Source organism: Eubalaena glacialis, chromosome 9, assembly GCF_028564815.1.
Source record: "Eubalaena glacialis isolate mEubGla1 chromosome 9, mEubGla1.1.hap2.+ XY, whole genome shotgun sequence".
NCBI lineage: Eukaryota > Metazoa > Chordata > Mammalia > Artiodactyla > Balaenidae > Eubalaena > Eubalaena glacialis.
The window spans coordinates 118267798-118287703 of record NC_083724.1 but is presented as its reverse complement, the minus strand read 5'-3'; the positions used below and the strand labels follow the sequence as shown (position 1 = coordinate 118287703).

Below are 19906 nucleotides of genomic sequence, written 5' to 3'. Positions count from 1 at the left end.
CTTAAAATGCCCAGAAGCCAGCAAAGCAGCAGAGTCCAATAGGCAGGCATGCACGCAGGTAGGAGGCTTCACAGAGAAATCAGGCACAAAGATTTGAGATTTATAACCATGGAGTTGATAAAAATCACCAGGAGTGCCTGTGCAGAGCAAGAAGAGAAGATGACCTCGGTAGGACTAAACCGTGAGGAAATGATTCATGTTTAAAGGGCAAGCATGAGAAGAGGACTTTTAAAAAATACCTGAAAGGAAAAGAGGTTAGGATTATGGAAATCAATGGAAGAAAGTGTTTCAAGAAAGGAATGGTCAACAAGTGGTGAAAAGTCCCCAGCAGATCTGTCAAAAGAAATTTGCCAGTCACCTTGACAGTAGTGGTTTCAGCAGGGAAGAAAGCTGGATTGCAGTGGGATACCAGGGAATGGGGATTAAAATACATAACTTTTATAAGACGCTTAGTTAAACAGGAAGAGAGATAGGGGGATAGCTGGAAGGGAGTGTGCCATTAGCAATTTTTTTACTTTTAATGTAGGAGATGCTCAAACATGCTTCATACTTACGCAAAACGATCAGTAGAAAGTGAGTGGTTGAAGACACCAGTGTAATTGAAGAAAAATGTTCAAATCTTTATATTCTGAAATATATGTGATTTTCTAACATGTGGGTAAAATCAAACGTCAGGAAATCATGCTAAGTATGACAACAGTATTCTATTTTCAAGCAGTTTCCATTATCTGTCAAACATTGTAGAACATTTAAGTTAGGCATGAAATTTATTTTGGCTCATAATGTCCTTAATATAAACTTTGTTTGGATTTCATTGTTGACAAGATGTTTGAAATTGGACATTTTGGAGCATAGCCATCCATTTGTTATGCATTTCATGGTGAAAGTCTTCAACTTTCTGAGTAAAAGTATTGAGGATTATGTTAAACAGCTAAAGGCAGCAAAGCAAATTTCTTGTTCTGGGTTAAGTAAAGAAGTCTGTGGTATCAACTAGTTAGATATGTTACACGAATGAGAGCAAAATTAGTCTTGACCCATTTCTGGCAGGTCTAGAAAAACATGAGATATAATTTCTACCACACACAAAGTGTTGCATCAGAATAACATAGGGTACCACTGTTGAGCCTAGAAAGGGCCAGGAATATGCTGTACTTGGACAGATGCTGCCTCGCAATGGGACCAGAAACCTCAATGACTCTCCAGGTTGAATCAATTCAGAGATTTTGGAACTATGTGGAGATTCAGACTGGAAAGTCAGGGGCCACCATTGACGATCTCAAGAGGTGACAAATTCCATCAGGATATGCAGTTGGTGAAGACTTTCCATGTGAGTAAACACAAATCAGCTCTGGTACAAGGTGCATAAAAATCACAGAGAGCTCTTATGAGGATCATTGGAAAAGAAAAAAGAGACGAATGTCACTCTCATTTCGTCCACATTTTCTTTTCTCTTCCTATAGATAAAGTTGCGGGAATCATTCCAGAAAAGAAAATGAAAAATGAAAATGGTTGTTAGTCCAATAATGGAAACTGTTGTGATTAAGTTTTTGGAAAGTTTGAAATGGAAAGAGAGTTTAGTGCAGATAGGGTAAACAAATCAGCCCACCACCTGTTTTTGTTAATAAAGTTTTATTAGAACACAGCTTCACCCATTTGTGTCTGTCTTGACTATGGCTGGGGCACACTTTAGTAGTTGTAACAAGGACTTTATGGACTTCAAAGATAAAAATATTTTCTATTTGACTCTTTAGAAAAAAATTTGCCAGCCCTCTAGTTCAGTGAATCAGTTTAGTTTTTAAAAACTTTCTTTCTGTAGGTTCCTCTTTTTCCCTGCCTATGAAAATACGCTGAAGCAAATAGCAAGTGCAAACGATTTAATTTATAATTGTGTATATGAGACTAAAGACATAACTACTTCTCAATCAGACTTCTCTGATTTCAGTGGAAACCGATGGGGAGCAATAGGAGAAAGTGAGTGTGTAAAGATAAAGAGTGACAGGAAAATAGCTAAGAAAGCATTGATTCATAAGGTCAAATGCACTTCCAAAGAAAATATCTTCAATTTTCATATCCTTTCAATCCTTCATCAGATAACTCATAGACTTGGCATTTAAGAGGCTTAAAAACAATCAGATCAAATGGTTTTCATTCTTCTTGGTTGTCTTGCCCTCATCAAGTGGTAATTTCTTTATAAGGAAGGAAACAAATTTAGAGGAAGAAAACATGGTGTGTATTGAAGTGGCTTTTTTCTACTTGGTAGGAGTGACATTAAGTCAAAACTCTCCAAATAAAAGCTAGAATGCTATTTCCTATTATTTGCTCTGTCAAACTGGGGCTCTCCTATGTCCATACTCCTCAGAAATTTTTTTTGTGGTAGATTGTCGTAGAATTTGATAAGTGAAGGTGGACTAATTTCTGTTACCTGTTCTTAGGCAAAAATGATATCAAGTACTTAAAAAATACACTTTGCCCTAGTAATTCCTTTATTTCAAAATCATTCTAAATAAATTATTAAGGTTATAGGCAGCTACTTAAATATAGAATGTACAACAGAAGAAATCTTTACAGTAAGTAAACATGAAAAATATCTAAATGACCAATAATAAAGGATTTGGTTAAGTAAATTATGGTATATACATTAAATGGTCCACTTACAGCCACTGAATGATATTGTAGGTAAATATTTTTTAACACAGAAAATGTTCATAATATCTAAGTGAAGGAAACAGGATACAACATGGTATGTACATTTTGGTCCAATTTTTATTTAAAGCTATACTTTTACACCTATACCCCAGCTTTTTAATTTAAATTTAAATTTTTATTTATACCCCAGTTTTTAATTCTAAAGTGTATAATTTTTGTTATGGTCTAATTTAGACATATACACATCACATTTTTAATTGTGATTATTTTAACAATAAAATATATTTTAAATGTTAAAAAACTGTATATTCTTATTTTTCTTAAATGAATTTTTTAAATATAAGAATATTATTTTACATTTTGTAAAAGGCTAACATTGTCCAATAATTAAATGCAGAAATAAAATTACAGTATATTTTACTTTCACTTGGCTAATTTTTGTTCATTATTTAAGCTTTCACTTAAAATATTTGTGAAGTTACTTTAAAAGTTTCTGAAATGAAGGTGATACTATGTTTGAATCAGACTTATTTGAGTAAAAAGCTAAGAAATAGACCTCTTTTTATCTTAGCAGTCCTCGCTGAGGCATGACCAAGGGCACAGAACTAGATGAACTTTGAAGTTCATTTCTAGTCTCATAATTCACTGAAAGTGCCTGAAGATGTGAACTCAGCTCCTAATTTACAGTACATCAGAGACTCTGCTTTTAGAAGTGTATGGATTCTGGTATAAGTAAAATATGGTGGTTAAAAAATTCAGTCCCACAAATCAAGCATCAGGATTAGAGGTGATCATTTGTCAAAAAACAGGTTAGTTTAGCTTAATAAGCCTGTCCTCCGGTTCTTGAGTTCACAGTGTATTAGTAAAGAGATGTGGGGGTCTCACATCACACCACAGTTGGGGTCTGGTCAGGAATCTAGGGTTTCCCTTTGAAAGGATCTAATCCATGTTTATGTAACTATGATTTTTCTGTAATTTGTTATCTGATCACTTATTTGTTAGTATAAATAGTTAAGATTTAAATTTTGCTGCACTTGTAACTAAACAACTTGTAAAACAACTTGAATTTTTTTTCTAATCAGGTTTTCTGATTTTGGAGTCTGCCTGGTTGACTGAACATCGGATGAATGACTTGGGTTCCCCTGTCCGTAAGCTGGACGGATGTGGCACTTGTGAAACGTGGTGGGGAAAGATCTCAATTTAATCCTTTCCACTTAAACCTAAACTCAAAAACATTTTATTTTCCCTAAAAGTATACATCACAATTTACCTTGGAAAGTCTTGTTATACAATATTTTAGTTTCTCTGGGAATATAATTATCTGCAATGAGTTTTTACATTTTGTAGGAAATTAATATTTCCCAAAGGATAGAGGGTAAACCCAGCTGCCATTTTGAGTCTTGGATGCATTGGAACATGTTTTCCTGCTGCTAATTCTGATAGAGCTGATTTGACTCCAAATAAATTGTCAATAAAGGGCGCATTGACTTATACTGGCTTGATTTTAGATATTCTCGTATATGAAATGAGTTTTTTTGTTTTAACAAAAAGTAAGTCAAATGTCTGACTTGCTAGTTATATTTGAAAAACTTGGAAAGAAGAAATAAGAAGGTAAAATTTTAATGTAGAATAAAGTGTCAGATTGGTTCCTAACAATATACTGGTATTCACTCATTCAATTACCAAATTTAATCAACATTGAAATTCCAAATCACTACCAATTTTTTGTTGTTGTTCATAAAGCCTTTCATTATTAGCCTTAAAGCCAAGGCAAAGATGCGCATGACTAGGTATTTTGCTTGCTGCTCTGGTCTTTTGCTACATACTGATGTGATAGAAATTGTCTTCCTGGGTAGGCTGCCAGAATTTTTATGTTGCTTTATCAAAATCACTTATTTACTGCTGGGACTGGATTTTAAAGCTACATTTCTGGTCCATTTTCCTCTGACATTTGGGTGCTAAACTGAGCCACTATGTATATTTTTGAAATGTAAAAAGCTATATTCTGAAAGATTTTTTTGGTGTTCAACAAAAGTGCCTTGTTCGTTGTTATTTAAAAGTATTAACCTCAATTACCTCAATTGTAATTAAACTTTGTACTAAATTAATTAGTATTAAACCTAATTAAACTCAAAAGCTTTTGCACAGCAAAGGAAACCATAAACAAAACAAAAGGACAACCCACAGAATGGGAGAAAATATTTGCAAACGATGCGACAAACAAGGGATTAGTCTCTGAAATTTACAAACAGCTCATGCAGCTCAATATCAAAAGAACAAACAACCCAATCAAAAAATGGGCAGAAAACCTAAAGAGATATTTTTCCAAAGAAGACATACAGATGGCCAAGAGGCACATGAAAAGATGCTCAACGTCGCTAATTATTAGAGAAATGCAAATCAAAACTACAAGGAGATATCACACCAGTCAGAAAGGCCATCATCAAAAAATCTGCAAACAATAAATGCTGGAGAGGGTGTGGAGAAAAGGGAACCCTCCTACACTGTTGGTGGGAATGTAAATTGGTGCAGCCACTATGGAGAACAGTATGGAGGTTCCTTAAAAAACTAAAAATAGAGCTACCAGATGATCCAGCAATCCCACTAGTGGTCATATATCCAGAGAAAACCATAATTCAAAAAGACACATGCACCCCAATATTCATTGCAGCACTATTTACAATAGTCAGGACATGGAAGCAACCTAAGTGTCCATCGACAGATGAATAGATAAAGAAGATATGATATATATGTATATATATGTGTGTGTATATATATATATATATATATATATAAAATGTAATATTACTCAGCCATTAAAATGAATGAAATAATGCCATTTTCAGCAACATGGATGGACCTGGAGATTATCATATTAAGTGAAGTAAGTCAGACAGAGAAAGACAAATATATGATATCGCTTATATGGGGAATCTAAAAAAAAATGATGCAGCTGAACTTATTTACAAAACAGAAACAGATTCATAGACTTAGAGAAGAAACTTATGGTTACCAGGGGGGATGAGTGGGGAGGAGGGATAGATTGGGAGTTTGGGACTGACTTGTACACACTGCTCTATTTAAAATAAAATGCCTTCCCATGAAAAAAATAAAAGTATTTCACATTAGATGGTGAATAAACAAGGGCAATCATCTCCTTTCCTGAACCCAACTCTCAAGATGCCGCAAAAGTAAGAGGGTGAAAATGTAATATAAAATCGAAGAGTATTCATCTGGGAAGGCATATATGCCCCGTGTGTGAGTGAAATCAAAGCCTGGGACAGCAGAGGACCTGGCACCATGGATAATAGGATAAGATTGAGAGTCCAGGTCTTTTATGTCCTACCATCGCTCTGGAGGTGGATGGTTGCCTATCTAACTGCTTACAAGGCAGGAAAGCCAGAGCCCGCTGGGCTAGGGAACTCTAGGCAGGCCAGTGGGACTCCAAGCAGGTCCTTATCATTAATTCTCACATCTGCCATTCTCCACGGGTGAGATTACAATTAAAGAAGAAAATTGTCCAATGGAAAAACAACAACAAAAATAAATAAAAAGAAGAAAATTGTGGAATCTTTGGAAAAGAGCAGGAATTGGGATAGGGGAGTGGACCAAATTAATAAGAAATGAATTCGTGACGAGGAAAATTAGTCCAAGGAACTCTCCCAGAAGGCATCCCACATAGATAAAGAGGTGGAAAGTATATAAGGAGAGGTAAGTGATAGGGAGGTGGAAGTAGACATGTTAAGAGCCTTGAAGGGTCACAGAGGCTGAAAATGAATGGAGAGGCGTTAGCTTCTGCTCAGGATGTAGAAAGCTGGAAAGAGCGTCACTCCTACCCTAACAACAAGAAAGACAAAACCGTACAAGTGATACGTGGTTTTTGAGCGCATCACAAAACTGAGACAGCAGGGTGACAAACTGGCCTGAAATCTAAGGAAAGGAAGGCACTTCCAGGGAAGTGGAGATGGAGCTAGAAATTTCTTTCAATACCAAGATGTTCACGTTAGCAAAGTAGGCAGCATTTCAGAAGCTAGTGTAGTACAGTGTGCTGTGGGGGGAGTGTGGATTAGTCACGAGTGGGATCCTTACAAAGCAACTTTCTAAATGTGTACTTTAACCTATTTTACAAATCCGAACGATCAGAATAATAACACTTATTTCCTAAATTTGTTGTGAGATTTATATGCGCCCATGTGTGTAGCGTGTCTTATAGATAACGGTCATTTTCAGAATGATTTTTCATCTCTCCCTTAGCAACATGTACTTGGTTACAGTATTTGTACTTTCTTATTATCTCTCATATCTGTTTCCTTATTTCTTCTTCTTCTTGTCACTTCCTTGGTTAATTTCTCATCTAGATTATTTCACTAACCTCCTTGTCTTCCTGACTACAAAGGCACCACACTCCCGCATCTCCTATCTGTCTCACACACTGCAGGAAAAGCAATAGGAATAAAGGGCAACCCTGATTTTATCGCATGGCTCTTTTAAATCCGTCAGCTGTTTGCAAAGATTAAAGATGACACTCAGTGTTAGTAAGAATGCCAGAAAATAGCATTCATCCATTACTAATGGGAATGAAAATTGTTATTTCTCCAGAAAGCAATTCGCCCTGTGAACCAGACACCTTTAAACAGTACTTGTTGGCCCAGCAGTGCCACTTACATGTACTTACTCTGAATGAAAACTAGAAAATTTGCTCTGGATTTCCAGCACAGCTGCTTCTATGAGCAAACTTCTAAAAACCCTTCTCAACAACTGATCAATCTGTTAGAAGGAAAACAAGAGGAGGAAACAGTAACGGAAAAAGAAAACTATGTTTATTAGTGCCAAGAGAAGAAAATGGCAACTACGTACCACAAAATCAAAGAAATCTCTGCAAAGTCTAGGGAAAATTGAATCAACCTGAAGGAACCAAAACTGAGAGAAGAATTCATTGTTGTGGAAAATAAGTGGACAAGATATTTAGAAGCAGGGCTGTGGCATAAAATGTGTGTCAAGTCACATGAATATTTACCAATAGGATGTAAAGTAGACTTAATTTTCTTCTTTATGTTTTCCCCGTTTAAACACATTTATTGATGAATGTGAATTAATTTGATAGCAAAAAAAAAAAATCAATGTAAGTATTTCAGTGACTCCTAAATACCCTTAATATAATGGGTAAACTGTTAACTTCTCCCTTTCATACTCCAGCTCTGCTGAAACATTTAGCTTTCCAAAATATTGTATGCTCTTTTTCTCTTCCACACCTTTGCAAGTGTTCTCTTTGCAACTGTCCAGGGAGTTCCTTGTAGTCATTTGTTACTCAGCTAAAATGTACCTCCTTCATGAAATATTCTGTGGTATCTCCAGGCAAGATGAGATTTCCACTTCGGTGATCGCATTGGACCCAGACCACACCTCAGCTGTGGTACTTACACACTTACGCAGGTGTGTTATGAGTGTGCATGTCTCTCTCCTGTACCATGAGAGCTCCAGGAATGCAGGGACGGTGTCACTTTAAACTTTATGTGGAATTTAATACACCTTTACTGAATCAACACACAGGAAATGGGCAGTAATACTTCATTTACTTCAGTCTCTTTCTTGGGTTTAGTGGGGACGTTTCTCACAATATTGCCCGGAGGATGTGGTTGAGTAAAGAAGTATTTTTCTTGCATAGTGTTTTCTTTTATATTTATTGTTATATATTCATTTCTAATGAGAAAGTGTTTAATTACTTTTTCTTTTGTTCTGTTTATTTATTTTCTGTTTATTCTTCCAGAACAAGATCATGTTTGTGTTTGATTTGCTTCACATACACACATGAATTCGCTTAAATTATTTTGCAGTAGCATGAACATATTTTCATTCATCAGACATAAATGTCATTACAATTACTAATTGTGTTCCTCAGATGTAACAGGCTTTACGATGTGCTGTGCAGGGGTGGTGCATTTATACAGGCGCAAGAAAACAAACTCGTTGCTTTCCTTTTTCTCTGTACGAATCTGCCAAGAAAAACTCTGAGCTGGCTTTTAGACTTTAGTAGATTAGATTTATGGAAATTAAAAATATGTTCCTATGCAAAATGTTTCATTAAAAGATTTTATGCTGATATCTAGTGAATTTTCAGCTTATTTAACCTAAAGTAAACCACAAAGTTCTTTCCAGAACCTCAACTAAACCCAATCTTTGGAGAAGAAAAGAAAGGAAAACAACTTCAATTTTAGGAGAGAAGTTAATTTTTAAAAAAATGAATAATTAAAGGTTTTGACTTGATTATAACATTTTCATTTCTTTTTTAGCAAGACCACTAAATTGGTCCTTTCCATAATTTAGACAAACACTTTTAATAGTCCTCCACCTCCTTGACAAATTAGAAGGGTCTAGATTTTCATAAAGTGGGGAGCCCTGTCAAAACACTTCTAGGTTTGCATTTTTTTCCAGGTAAAATACCCATAGGTCACAATACCCATAGGTCATATTTAATTTTGGATTCTTATCTAAAATTGCCTTGAAATAACTGGTAACATGGCAAAAGCTTTTCTCAAGGTATGTAACATTTAACCCTCAAACTTTGGCTGAAACCTGAAACCAATGCGAGTTGCTTTTTTTTTTTTAATAAATTTATTTATTTATTTATGGCTGCATTGGGTCTTCGTTGCTGCGCGTGGGCTTTTCTCTAGTTGGCGGCGAGCGGGGACTACACTTCATTGCGGTGCGTGGGCTTCTCATTGCGGTGGCTTCTCTTGCTGCGGAGCACGGGCTCTAGATGCGTGGGTTCCGTAGTTGTGGCATGCAAGCTTAGTTGCTCTGTGGCACGTGGGATCTTCCCGGACCAGGGATCGATCCTGTGTCCCCTGCACTGGCAGGCGGGTTCTTAGCCACTGCGCCACCAGGGAAGTCCCCAGTGTGAGCTTTGATAGGAAAAAAAGGAGAGAGAGGAAGAGGGGAAGGAGTGGGGGGGGGGGGGGTGAGGAAGGAAACACATTAAGTAGAGACAATACCAGCTTGCTAAAATGTGATTTTTGCATTTGATTGAATCATATTTTATCAAAGCCTACTTGTGCAGTTTTAATTATGATTCACAGTGTTATCTATGAATCACCGGCATGACCACATGCACACACGCTATGGATTACAATCAATACAAATGACGCAGGTTGCATTTCGAGTCTTCAGAATGTCTGGTTTGGCAGTTTGCCAGCTCTTTCAGGCTCCGCGTGAAGGAGAAACAAAATTTCTGCAAAAGCGTTTCTTTCAAAAACATGGTCCAGACTTGCATAGAACCATTGAATTTGCTAGTCAGACTACTTAAGAAATGCAACTTTTTCTGTTCTGTGCAATTTTGCGTTTGTGCTAAAATGGTTGGCCTGTAGAGAGTGTATTTTCCCCCATGTGTTCCCTGAAGCGATGAGTTAAATAATAAGACAAGCTGTGGGCATGTTATGGTCTGATCCTGTGACTCATGTGTTGGCAGTGGCCATGTAAACAGAGCTACTGTGTCTGAAAGTGATGGGTAGCTAGTTAACTTCCTGACAGTTCAATACGAAAACCAACTTTAAGACTTTCAAAACAAAGAGCATTAACAAGGATTTGACTTCTCGATCTTTGATTCTCGTTATGAGATTTTTTCATTGAAATAGAAAAAAGACCTAAACTTCAAAATCAAATATACAGCATTTGGGGTTTTTATTCCTCTGCCCCAGTCCATCCTTTTAATTTTGCAAAGTTAATTACTCTTATCTATTTCTGGATTTCCTACATTGTAGATTCCTCTAGGATATTAAGTCTATTTTCTTTTTTAATCACAGCTGTCCTATTGCCAGGATACACAAGAGTGCTTGTTTGTCCAGAGCCCGTATTTGAATCTTATCCACTATCCCAGTAATGTCGTATAACAGCTAACTGTTTTTCCTGGCCTAAGATACCCAGAGTTATGAATTACACTTAGTTGTCATGTGTCTTAAGTGTCCTTTTATCTGGAATAACACTCATCAGTCTTCCTTTTTCTCTCGTAATGCTGGCAGTTTCAAAGAGCACCTATTATTTGTAGAACGGCCATCAATTTGAGTTTCCCTGAGGTTTCCTCTGATGAGATTCAGGTTATACACGTTGTATAAGCAAACAGATGTGACATTGTGTCCTTCTCAGGGCATCACATCAAGAGGCACTCGATGTCATTTGTTCCATTATTGGTGGTGTTGGCTGTAATCATATGGCTGTCATCACAGGTTCTGCCAGGTTTCTCCACCGTCAAGTCACTATTTCCTCCTCGGTTAATTAATACATAATTTGAAAATAAATATTTTAAGGCAATGTAAATATCCTTTATTCCCCAAACTTTCACCTACTCTAAGCATTCGTTGATAGCTTCTGCTTAAATCAATTTTTATTATAATGGTTGCAAAATGGTCATTTTTCTATCGTTCCTCCCACATTTATCAGTTGATATTCTACTTAAAGGAGTAAGACTTCCTCCCCCACCTCCCATTTGTTTAGTTTTAATTAATTAATTAATATATATATGGATTCATGGACTCTTACTGAATTCAATGTATTCATTGAATCTGTTACCATCAACATCAGGATTCTTTCTTCAATATTTTCACACTTAAGGATACACGTTCTTTCTTTGGGGGTGCTTTTTTTGTTTTTTGTTTTTTAGAAAAATAAAGGTCTAATTCACTCAAAATTTTTCAGTTTTTACAGAACCAACAGGGGGGAGTAGGGTAGGGAGCTGGGGGGCAGGCAGCCGGGAGCAGGGCTGGGCAAGGCCACACTTCTGCCTCCACCTGAGGCTGGCCCCCTGCCACACGGTTCTTCGGCCCGTCCTTCACCTCCGTGTCAGCGGGCTGGTCTCCTGCAGCGACCGTGGCCTTCGCCTTGCTCTCCTCCCCAGCTAGCCTCTCAAATATGTTGTCATAGAGCTTCTTCTCCCATTCAAGCTCCTTGCGGATCCGCTGCTGGGCCTTGGCAGCTTTGTGGCTGGGGTAGAGCGGCAGGACCTTCTGGAAGTCAGCCCGTGCCAAGTCAAAGCCGTTCACCGCCAGGTGGGCCTCTCCCTGGCGGAAAAGGCCCTTCTCATGGTTGCTGTGCGGTTCCAGGGCCTTCTTACAATTTTCAGCGGCAGCAGAGAAGGCTTGCAGCTTCACATGACACATGGCCAGGTTGAGGTGCGAGGCCAGCCGAAGGGCTGTGCCTCCTGTGCGTCCTCATTAGAGAAAGTCGACTCAAATTCCAGCCAGGACACAATCTTCTTGTACCGCAGCAGAGCTTGCTTGTGCTTGCCTTCCTGGAAGTCCGTGGTGCCCCGCTCCTTCACTATGGTGCTCCGCTCCAGCTTCTGTGAACTCATCTCCTGGGACTCCGTGGCTTTCCCAAAACTCTTGAGTTATACTTCATACTTCAGCTCAGCATTTGGGGGGATCTGGAACTTTTCCTTCCCAACACTGCCAAAAGCATAGCTGGGCTTGAGACACACAATGGAATGTTCTCCTTTTTCCTTGTGCTGAATGGCTTTCTCCAGCCCACAAGGCAGATCCACACTCTCGGCCTCGCCGACCTCCCGGCGGTCAAAGATCTGGTCTTTGGAGTACCTTCCAGTGCAACCTCCGCGACGGCGCCACTCCACCTGGAACACAAGCGTGGCCTTGGGAGGGATCTCGGGAGGGCTGCCCGCAGAACCGTAGGCGTATTCTGGCTTGCAGGGGATGTGGCACACTTCCCCCTCCTTCATGGTCGCTACAGCAATAGCCCAAGCCTTGATGACTTCTCCTTTCCCCAGGTCGAAGGAGAATCTGTCCTTGCGGTCCAGGCTGGAGTCGAACTTGGTGCCATCGAACAGCCAGCCCGTGTAGTGGACAGAGACTCGGTCCCCGATCATGGGCATCCCTGTGCCTGTGCCCTCTCGCTGGAGGACCTGAAGCACGCCCTCATCCTGCTTGGGGCTGAGGTCCACCCCCTCGAGGGGCAGCGGTGCCGACTGCGCCCGGCTCTCAGCAGCCTTCGGCCCCTCGGCGGGTCATCACGCCGTTTCCCGGGCAGCGGGCGCAGAAGGCGGGTCTTGGGCGGCCCGGGGAGCGATTGGTCCCACCGCCGCGGAGGGGGGCGGGGGGAGGAGGCTGGGAGGAGCCGGCCGGCCGCGAGGGACGCCGGGGGAGAACTTTCTAGAGACGGCGGCCGGTTCGGGATCTGGCGCTCCTTTCTGCGAAAGGTGGTTTCTGGTTCGTTCCTCCCGCCGTCCGCCGGGCCCCGCCCCGGTCCTGGGACCCTGGGAACCCCGGGCCAGCCTTCGCCCCCGCCGCCGCCTCCCCGCCCGGCCCCCCGGGAGTGGTTTTATCTCACTCCTCTCTTATCTTTCTTGTGCATTTTTTTCAGAGCCCGTTTGCTCTCTGTGAAGTTGACTCTGCTGGAAATTGGTGCTTATTTTCCTACTTACAGGTAATCTGCAGCGTATAAGAGTGTCTGTCTTCTAGTTACGCCAAAGGTGTGAGTTTTGTGTGGTGTCATTTATTCTTCTTGTCGTTTGGAGGTTGTTTGAAGAGATTTTGCTTAGGCAGCTGCCATTGCCTCCACTGCCCAGGACTCTTGGATGCAAAGACTTTTAAAAGCTGGCATTGAATTTCCCGTGATGAAGAGGAATTGTCTTTTGCGTAAAATGATAAAACTTGAGAAGCTATTTTTTAGTATAATGTGAAAACTTAATGGCATGGATCATAAGAAAATACAAAGAGGGAGAGGCAGTATTCTCTCGAAAAACAAAGAACAGATGTTAGGAAAAGAATGGTGAAAAGAGAGAGAGAATTGAGGAGAAAGGAACAGAGAAATGGCCCAGTAGCATGACAGACGGCCATGGAGGAAAATGAACAGTGAGACAGTGTTGAAGGCACGTCAAAGAAGTATAAAGATTGAGGATGTCTAATATTAAATGTTAACTTTTTTTGAAGCCACATAAATACACTTCTGTCATTGCAAATTATAAGTTAAACATATTACAGATACACACACAATGGGTCAGCGTTTGTAGGGGTGTGAAGCGAAAGCTGTTGCTTTCTGTGTCTCGGTTTGTCACAGAGCAGGGGACAGAGAATAGCTATAGGGGATCAAATGCCAATGACATCAACAGTCCAGGGAGGCAGGTAGGCAAATCCAGAGTAACCGTGAAGGTATTAACACCGGGGAGTTCTCGGAAATCTTGTTGAGGGCACTAGATTCTCACAGAACACGGGATACAGGGCTTGACACAATTTTGCCTGACTTTCAAAGGTTGAGATGTCCTCAATAAATACATTTATCACACTGTCAGGTTTGGTTCTGTAATCGACATTGTGGAGCATCTCTTTCTGAAGTCAAGACCTATCTATGACGTGTCAACCCCATGCCAGGTGCATTCTCAGAAGTGGAAATACGATAAGAAACAGAGTGAGTACAAATCCCTGTCCTCATGAGACTTTTGTTATAGTGGAGGAGACATACAATAAACAAGACAAACAAATAAAATGTGTCTCATGTTATATTTGATGGCTCTAAGAGCTAAGGAGAGAAATAATGCATGGAAGGAAATGTGAGGGATAAATGTGACATTTTAAGCAGGGTGGCCCCCAGGAAAGCTCACATTGAGAGAATGTGAGTTTTGAGTGAAAAAAGAAAGACATGAGATAGTTAGCCACATGTGTATATGAGGTATATATGGTAGAGGGAATGTCAAGTGCAAAGGCCCTGGGGTGGGAGTGTGCCTGTAAATTAGGGGAATGTTAAATAGGCCAATGTGCCTTAAACAGAATGAATTAGAGGAAAGAATTAGGACACAAAGTCTGAAAGGTAACGGGGACCAGATCATGTAGGGCCTTATAAGTCCTAGTAAGGACTTTGGCTTATGATCTGCTTGAGACAGGAAACCATAGGGAAGGTTTTGAGCAAAGGAGTGACATGATATGATTTACATCTATCAGGATTGTCCTTGCTACTCTTGTGAGACTAGAGTGTGTTTTGGAGCTGGGGAGAGGGGCGGTAAAGTTCACCAAGTGCAGGACTAGGGAGACCATCAGGAGGTTATTGCAATAATTCAGTAAAGAGATTATGGTGGCCTGGACCAGTGTCGTGGCAGTGGGGGTAGTTAGGAGTCTCAGATTCTAGACATATATTGAAAAAGGAGCCAACAAGCTTCACATGGGGGGTGTAACAGAAAGAGAGGTGCCCAAGAGGACCTCAGGAATTTTGGCCGAGTAAGTGAAAAAATGATGAATTCCTTTACTGAAATGGGGAGACTGTGTGAGGAGCTATTTGGGGAGGGATTATCAGGAACTCAGATTTGCACAAGTGTGGTTTGAGATGCCTGCTGGACCTTGTAAAGGAAGTGTCAGGAAGTTAGGTGTGGGTTTGGGTATGTGGGTTTGCGGTTCAGCAGGTAGATGGTATTTTTAGGCAGGGAACTGGTTAGGATCACTTAGGGAGAGAACGTGGATAGGAAAGGGAAGAGGGCTAAAGAGGGCTGTGAGACACTCGAATATTTAAAGGTTGAGGAAATAAGAGAGAACCAAAATGGCATCATGGTATCCTGAAAGTCAAGAGGGGTTTGTTTCAGCTGACTCTAGTTACAGAATCCAGTGGGGCAAGGAGGGATTCACCATGAGGACTGGCTTTTTCACCATGAAGACTGCTTCAGATCAGGGTGCAGCAACATTTTCAAGCAAGAGAAGAACATCTTTTTTAAAATTTATTTATTTATTTATTTGGCTGTGCTGGGTCTTAGTTGCGGCACGTGGGATCTTCTTTGCCTCATGTGGGATCTTTAGTTGCAGCATGCGGGATCTAGTTCCCTGCCCAGGGATCAAACCCGGGCCGCCTGTATTGGGAGCAGGGAATCCTAACCACTGGACCACCAGGGAAGTCCCGTGAGAAGAACATCTTTATAACACAAAGGTCTAAATTTTGATTCCATGGACAAAAGGAGGCTCATTGGGTGGTTGGAGTTTCAGGGAGCACACAGAACTCCAAATTCTGTATAACCCCATTTCAATTCTCTAGTGCTCAGTTAATCCTGACCCATGTGTTGTATTATGTATGGTTAGGAATATGGACTATGGAATCAGCCTGATTGCTTTAACCGTAGCTCCACCATTACCAGCTATTTGACCTATGGCTGTTTACTTAGGTTCTCTGTACCTTTGTTTCCTAATCTGTGAAACAGAGAAGACAATAATACTTAAAAGGATTCTACTGAATATTAAATATGATGATACAAATATAGCACTTAGCACAGTGCCCTGAACATAAGATTTTTCTAAGTGTCAGCCATGACGATCTTTTTTTTTTTTTTAATTAGTTTATTTATTTATTTTTGGCTGTGTTGGGTCTTCGTTGCTGCGCACGGGCTTTCTCTAGTTGCAGTGAACGGGGGCTACTCTGCATTGTGGTGCGCGGGCTTCTCATTGTGGTGGCTTCTCTTGTTGAGGATCACGGTCTCTAAGGCACACGGGTTTCAGTAGTTGTGGCACACAGGCTTAGTTGCTCTGCTGCATGTGGGATCTTCCCAGACCAGGACTCGAATCCATGTCCCCTGCATTGGCAGGCGGATTCTTAACCACTGTGTACCAGGGAAGCCCAGCCATGATGATCTTTATGAGACTTGGCTGAGGGAATTCAACTGATGTTACAATCTGACAGCCCACGGGATAAATCTTTGGCCACTACAGCCCTGCAGCTGCCTGAGCTAAAGAATCGTTTTGAATGGTTTTAGAAAGTCCCTGGGTTTCTGAATGTCTTTGAGGTGAGCCAAGAATTTAGGCTTCTAAACTCTTCGGTGAATGGATATTTTTCTGTTTACATTCTGTTTCAGAATTGAAAAGGGTTATGATTTTTTTTCGTTATAGGAGTGATATAGTTTATTGTAAAAAACATTATCACTACAGATACATGTAAGTAGAAAGGAAAAATAATACGAAAGCTCTTTACCCTGAGCTGACACTGGCACTGGTGAATACCCTACCGTGCACCTCTGTGTATATCCACGAAGCTTTGTGGGTCTTCCTCTCGCTGGGGGCCCCAAAAACTCCATGCCCGGTTCTCTCATCTTCAAGTCTCAGCTTCTCCTCTGGAACAACAGGATCCAAGTCCTGTTTCAGAATCCTCTTCTCTTCAATAAACTGTCTGGTGACAATAGATTAACCCTTCTCACCCTCGGTCTTTGTAGTCTGCATGCACTTCACGGACTCTATGGGCTGAGCGATTCGATCCCCCAAAGCCTTACCCCAGAAGGTACTTCATCCTAGAACACCACAGGCTTACAGATTTTCCTCCTAACAACTGTTTGTTTATAACTTTTTTTTATACCATCTCTTAAAAAGTTTACCTCTTTGTGAACGACTCGTTTCTTTTTTAGTGCAATGACTATTTTTTTCCCCCAAATGTGCTAAAGATACATACTACGAGAAGGAATATTTCCACATTATATTTTCAAAGATACACTCAACCATAGACTGACACAACAGTTGAGTGTCTGAGAATATTGTATAGAATATTATATAGAACAACATTTAGATGCATTCAGAATTGTTCTTTGTGAACATACGCCAAGGGAAAGGGGGTAACTCACGAGTCAGCTCTGTGCAGGTACTGTTTCTGTTCTTTAAAGAACTCTCATGCACAAAATTTTGTTGTTCTAAAAGTGGTTTCTATGGTATAACGTAAGTTTGCAGTGCAGTTTGACAATGAAAACTAGTGAATAAAATGGCGCAAAAGAAGAGTGTACCTTCCAAAGAATGGCTGCCTCAAACCCTTCCTCCACTACTTGCCATCCACGTCCTAGTCTACTCTTCCTTTTGTGGTGAGGATATTAAACCTTCATTGCACTAATTTTATAAATAAATATTTATTTTCAATTTTTATCATTATATAAACTTGTTTTCAGTGTGCAATTGATACATCTTTCTATCAAGTGAAAATTGGGTGTCTTAGTTTGGGATGAAATAAATCATAATTTGTTCCATTGAAATTCATAACAATTAAAAAAATTTAATGGCTTTATATTTAGCGGCAAAGTTTTCAGGAATGAATTGAAGCTATCAAGAAAGGTATAGATGCATTCATTTAGCTGTTTCACCACTGTTTCCCATGGGCTGCCAGATTCCCATTCAGGAATATTAGGGAGACTGCCTCTCTGTATTCTCCCCTCAATTGGATAGTAAATCCTAGATTCCCCACATTTTCATTTCTTGAACCCCTCTTCCTATTATTCATATCTGTATTAATCAGGATTTTTGCTCATAAGAGAAATCAAATCTCTGTGTTATGGCAAAACTGGGACTTTCTGGAATAATGCAAGGGGTTCAGAGAATTGAAGAGAGCCTGACAGATGGAATCAAAGCTGCAGGTGAGTCTGTTTTGGAATTACAGACCACAGCTGCTGGGACCACGGCCACTGCTTGGCTGTGGCTGGTGCCATTGGGTCTAATTTTTGCACCGTTAATCCTAATCATCCCTTACTCATTGTCTCATTTGGTCCAAATTAAAAATAATAGGTAAGACAGTCCACTGATTGGGACCCTTGTGCCTGGGTCCCAATCATCAGTGTGTGAAATGTCTTCTCCCTTTGGATTCTGTAGTGGGAGGTTGGGTACCACCTCTTTTCACTATTGTACCCATGGGGGCTTCTCCTGAAAGAGAAGAGATTTTACTTCTTCAAATCTTCACTCTCAGTTCTGGGTCTTTGTACACACACTACACTATCTACTTTAAGCATCTTCTTCCTTTGCCTAAAGTCTATTATTTTTCAACCTTAGTTGGCACTTACTTCTGGAGGAATAAGGCCCCAGTCTTAGCATTTGTCACCAGGTAATTGTCTATTTGTATTTCTCACATGACTGCAGGTTGCCCCGAAGTGTGGTTTGCATTTTTGCTTGTCCAGCACTGTATTCTCTGTGAACAGCAGTGTCTAACACATACTTCTGTTTATATTTGTTCCATAAATGAGTAAAACGTTTATTAAGACCTTGGAGAAATAAATTGGAATAGTAAAAACTTCCAGTTCTTTCTCTGGATTAAGCGTGATTACCTCAATTATGAAACTTGTAAGGAAAGGAAACCCTAACTGTGAATATCGTCTCTAAATCCGTTTGCAACTGACTTTCGCCATGTCTTTCTTAAGCTCATACACGGATTTTCATTGTGAAATATCCCGTTTTTCCAGTTTAATATCTCTTGGTCCAAAAGATCCCCAATGCAGAGCAAAAATATCTATTACTGTATTACTAGCATGAAGCCAAGTTCACAATTTAAATAATTATATGTATTCAACAGAGTTTCTCAAAGAACTTTCTCAGAAATTGCAATTTAAGAGATGAAAAATATTTTTATAAGCTGACACATTTGATTATCATTTTAGATAAATCTATTTTGGAGTCTGATATTTTTGTATTTATTTCACCAGTATGATCCAGACTCAATGTGTTTACTGGCAACATGGTCCAGGGATTATACTCCCACATTGAAACAATAATCATATTGCAACGTCAGTGCTCTTCATAATGCATTGCCATCAGCATTTATTTGACACCAAGTATGCACCAGCTACTAGAAATAGAAAAATCTCTGGGACATTAGGAATGCTAAGTAGCCTTGCTTTGGGATGAATAAAATAGGGTGTGGTCTGCCCTTCAATGGGGTGAATCTAGAGTGGGGTAATGTGACACTGGGTCATCTTTTGGGATCTCAGTAAAAATGGTGCGAGTCACACCCCAGCATGGGATGTTGATGACCACTTTGGTGGGGAGATGGTATGAGTAGGAAGCAGAAGCAGCAGCAGCAGGGATGAGGCATCTCAGTTTCAGATGCCTCCCCGTGAGAGACTGGAGCCAGAGGAGGAGGGGAGGCTCCAGCAGCAGAGATGGATGGCTTTCATAGGAGAACATCGGGGCACAGCTTGAGACTTTAAGTAAGTGTGGTGTCTTATTCACATCTGCAGTGAACATGAGAATAAGGGCGGACTTATTTGTACCAAACTTGTTACTTCACAGTTGAAACACTAGGTTCTAAGGCTCTGCAAAACACAAGTTATTATTGTTGTTTTCTGAGGACATTCCCCCCTGAAGTTATATGCTTTCGATTATATGCCATAGATATTTTTTAATTCTGTGATTTGATTGATTGATTGATTGATTGATTATTTTTTAATTTTTTTAATAGATCTTTATTGGAGTATAATTGCTTCACATTACTGTGTTAGTTTCTGTTGCACAACAAAGTGAATCAGCCATACGCATACACATGTCCCCAT

The 19906-nt window shown here is 40.0% G+C and overlaps 1 protein-coding gene across 1 annotated transcript; it reads right to left on the bottom strand.

Annotated features, from left to right (window-relative positions):
* Positions 1-11330: 11330 nt before the first annotated feature.
* On the bottom strand, positions 11331-16690 carry LOC133097411 (peptidyl-prolyl cis-trans isomerase FKBP4-like). Its single transcript, XM_061199260.1, is given in 3 exon segments — positions 11331-11827; positions 11830-12637; positions 16622-16690. Coding segments are annotated over 3 exon segments (1374 nt in total).
* Between the last annotated feature and the right edge of the window lie 3216 nt (positions 16691-19906).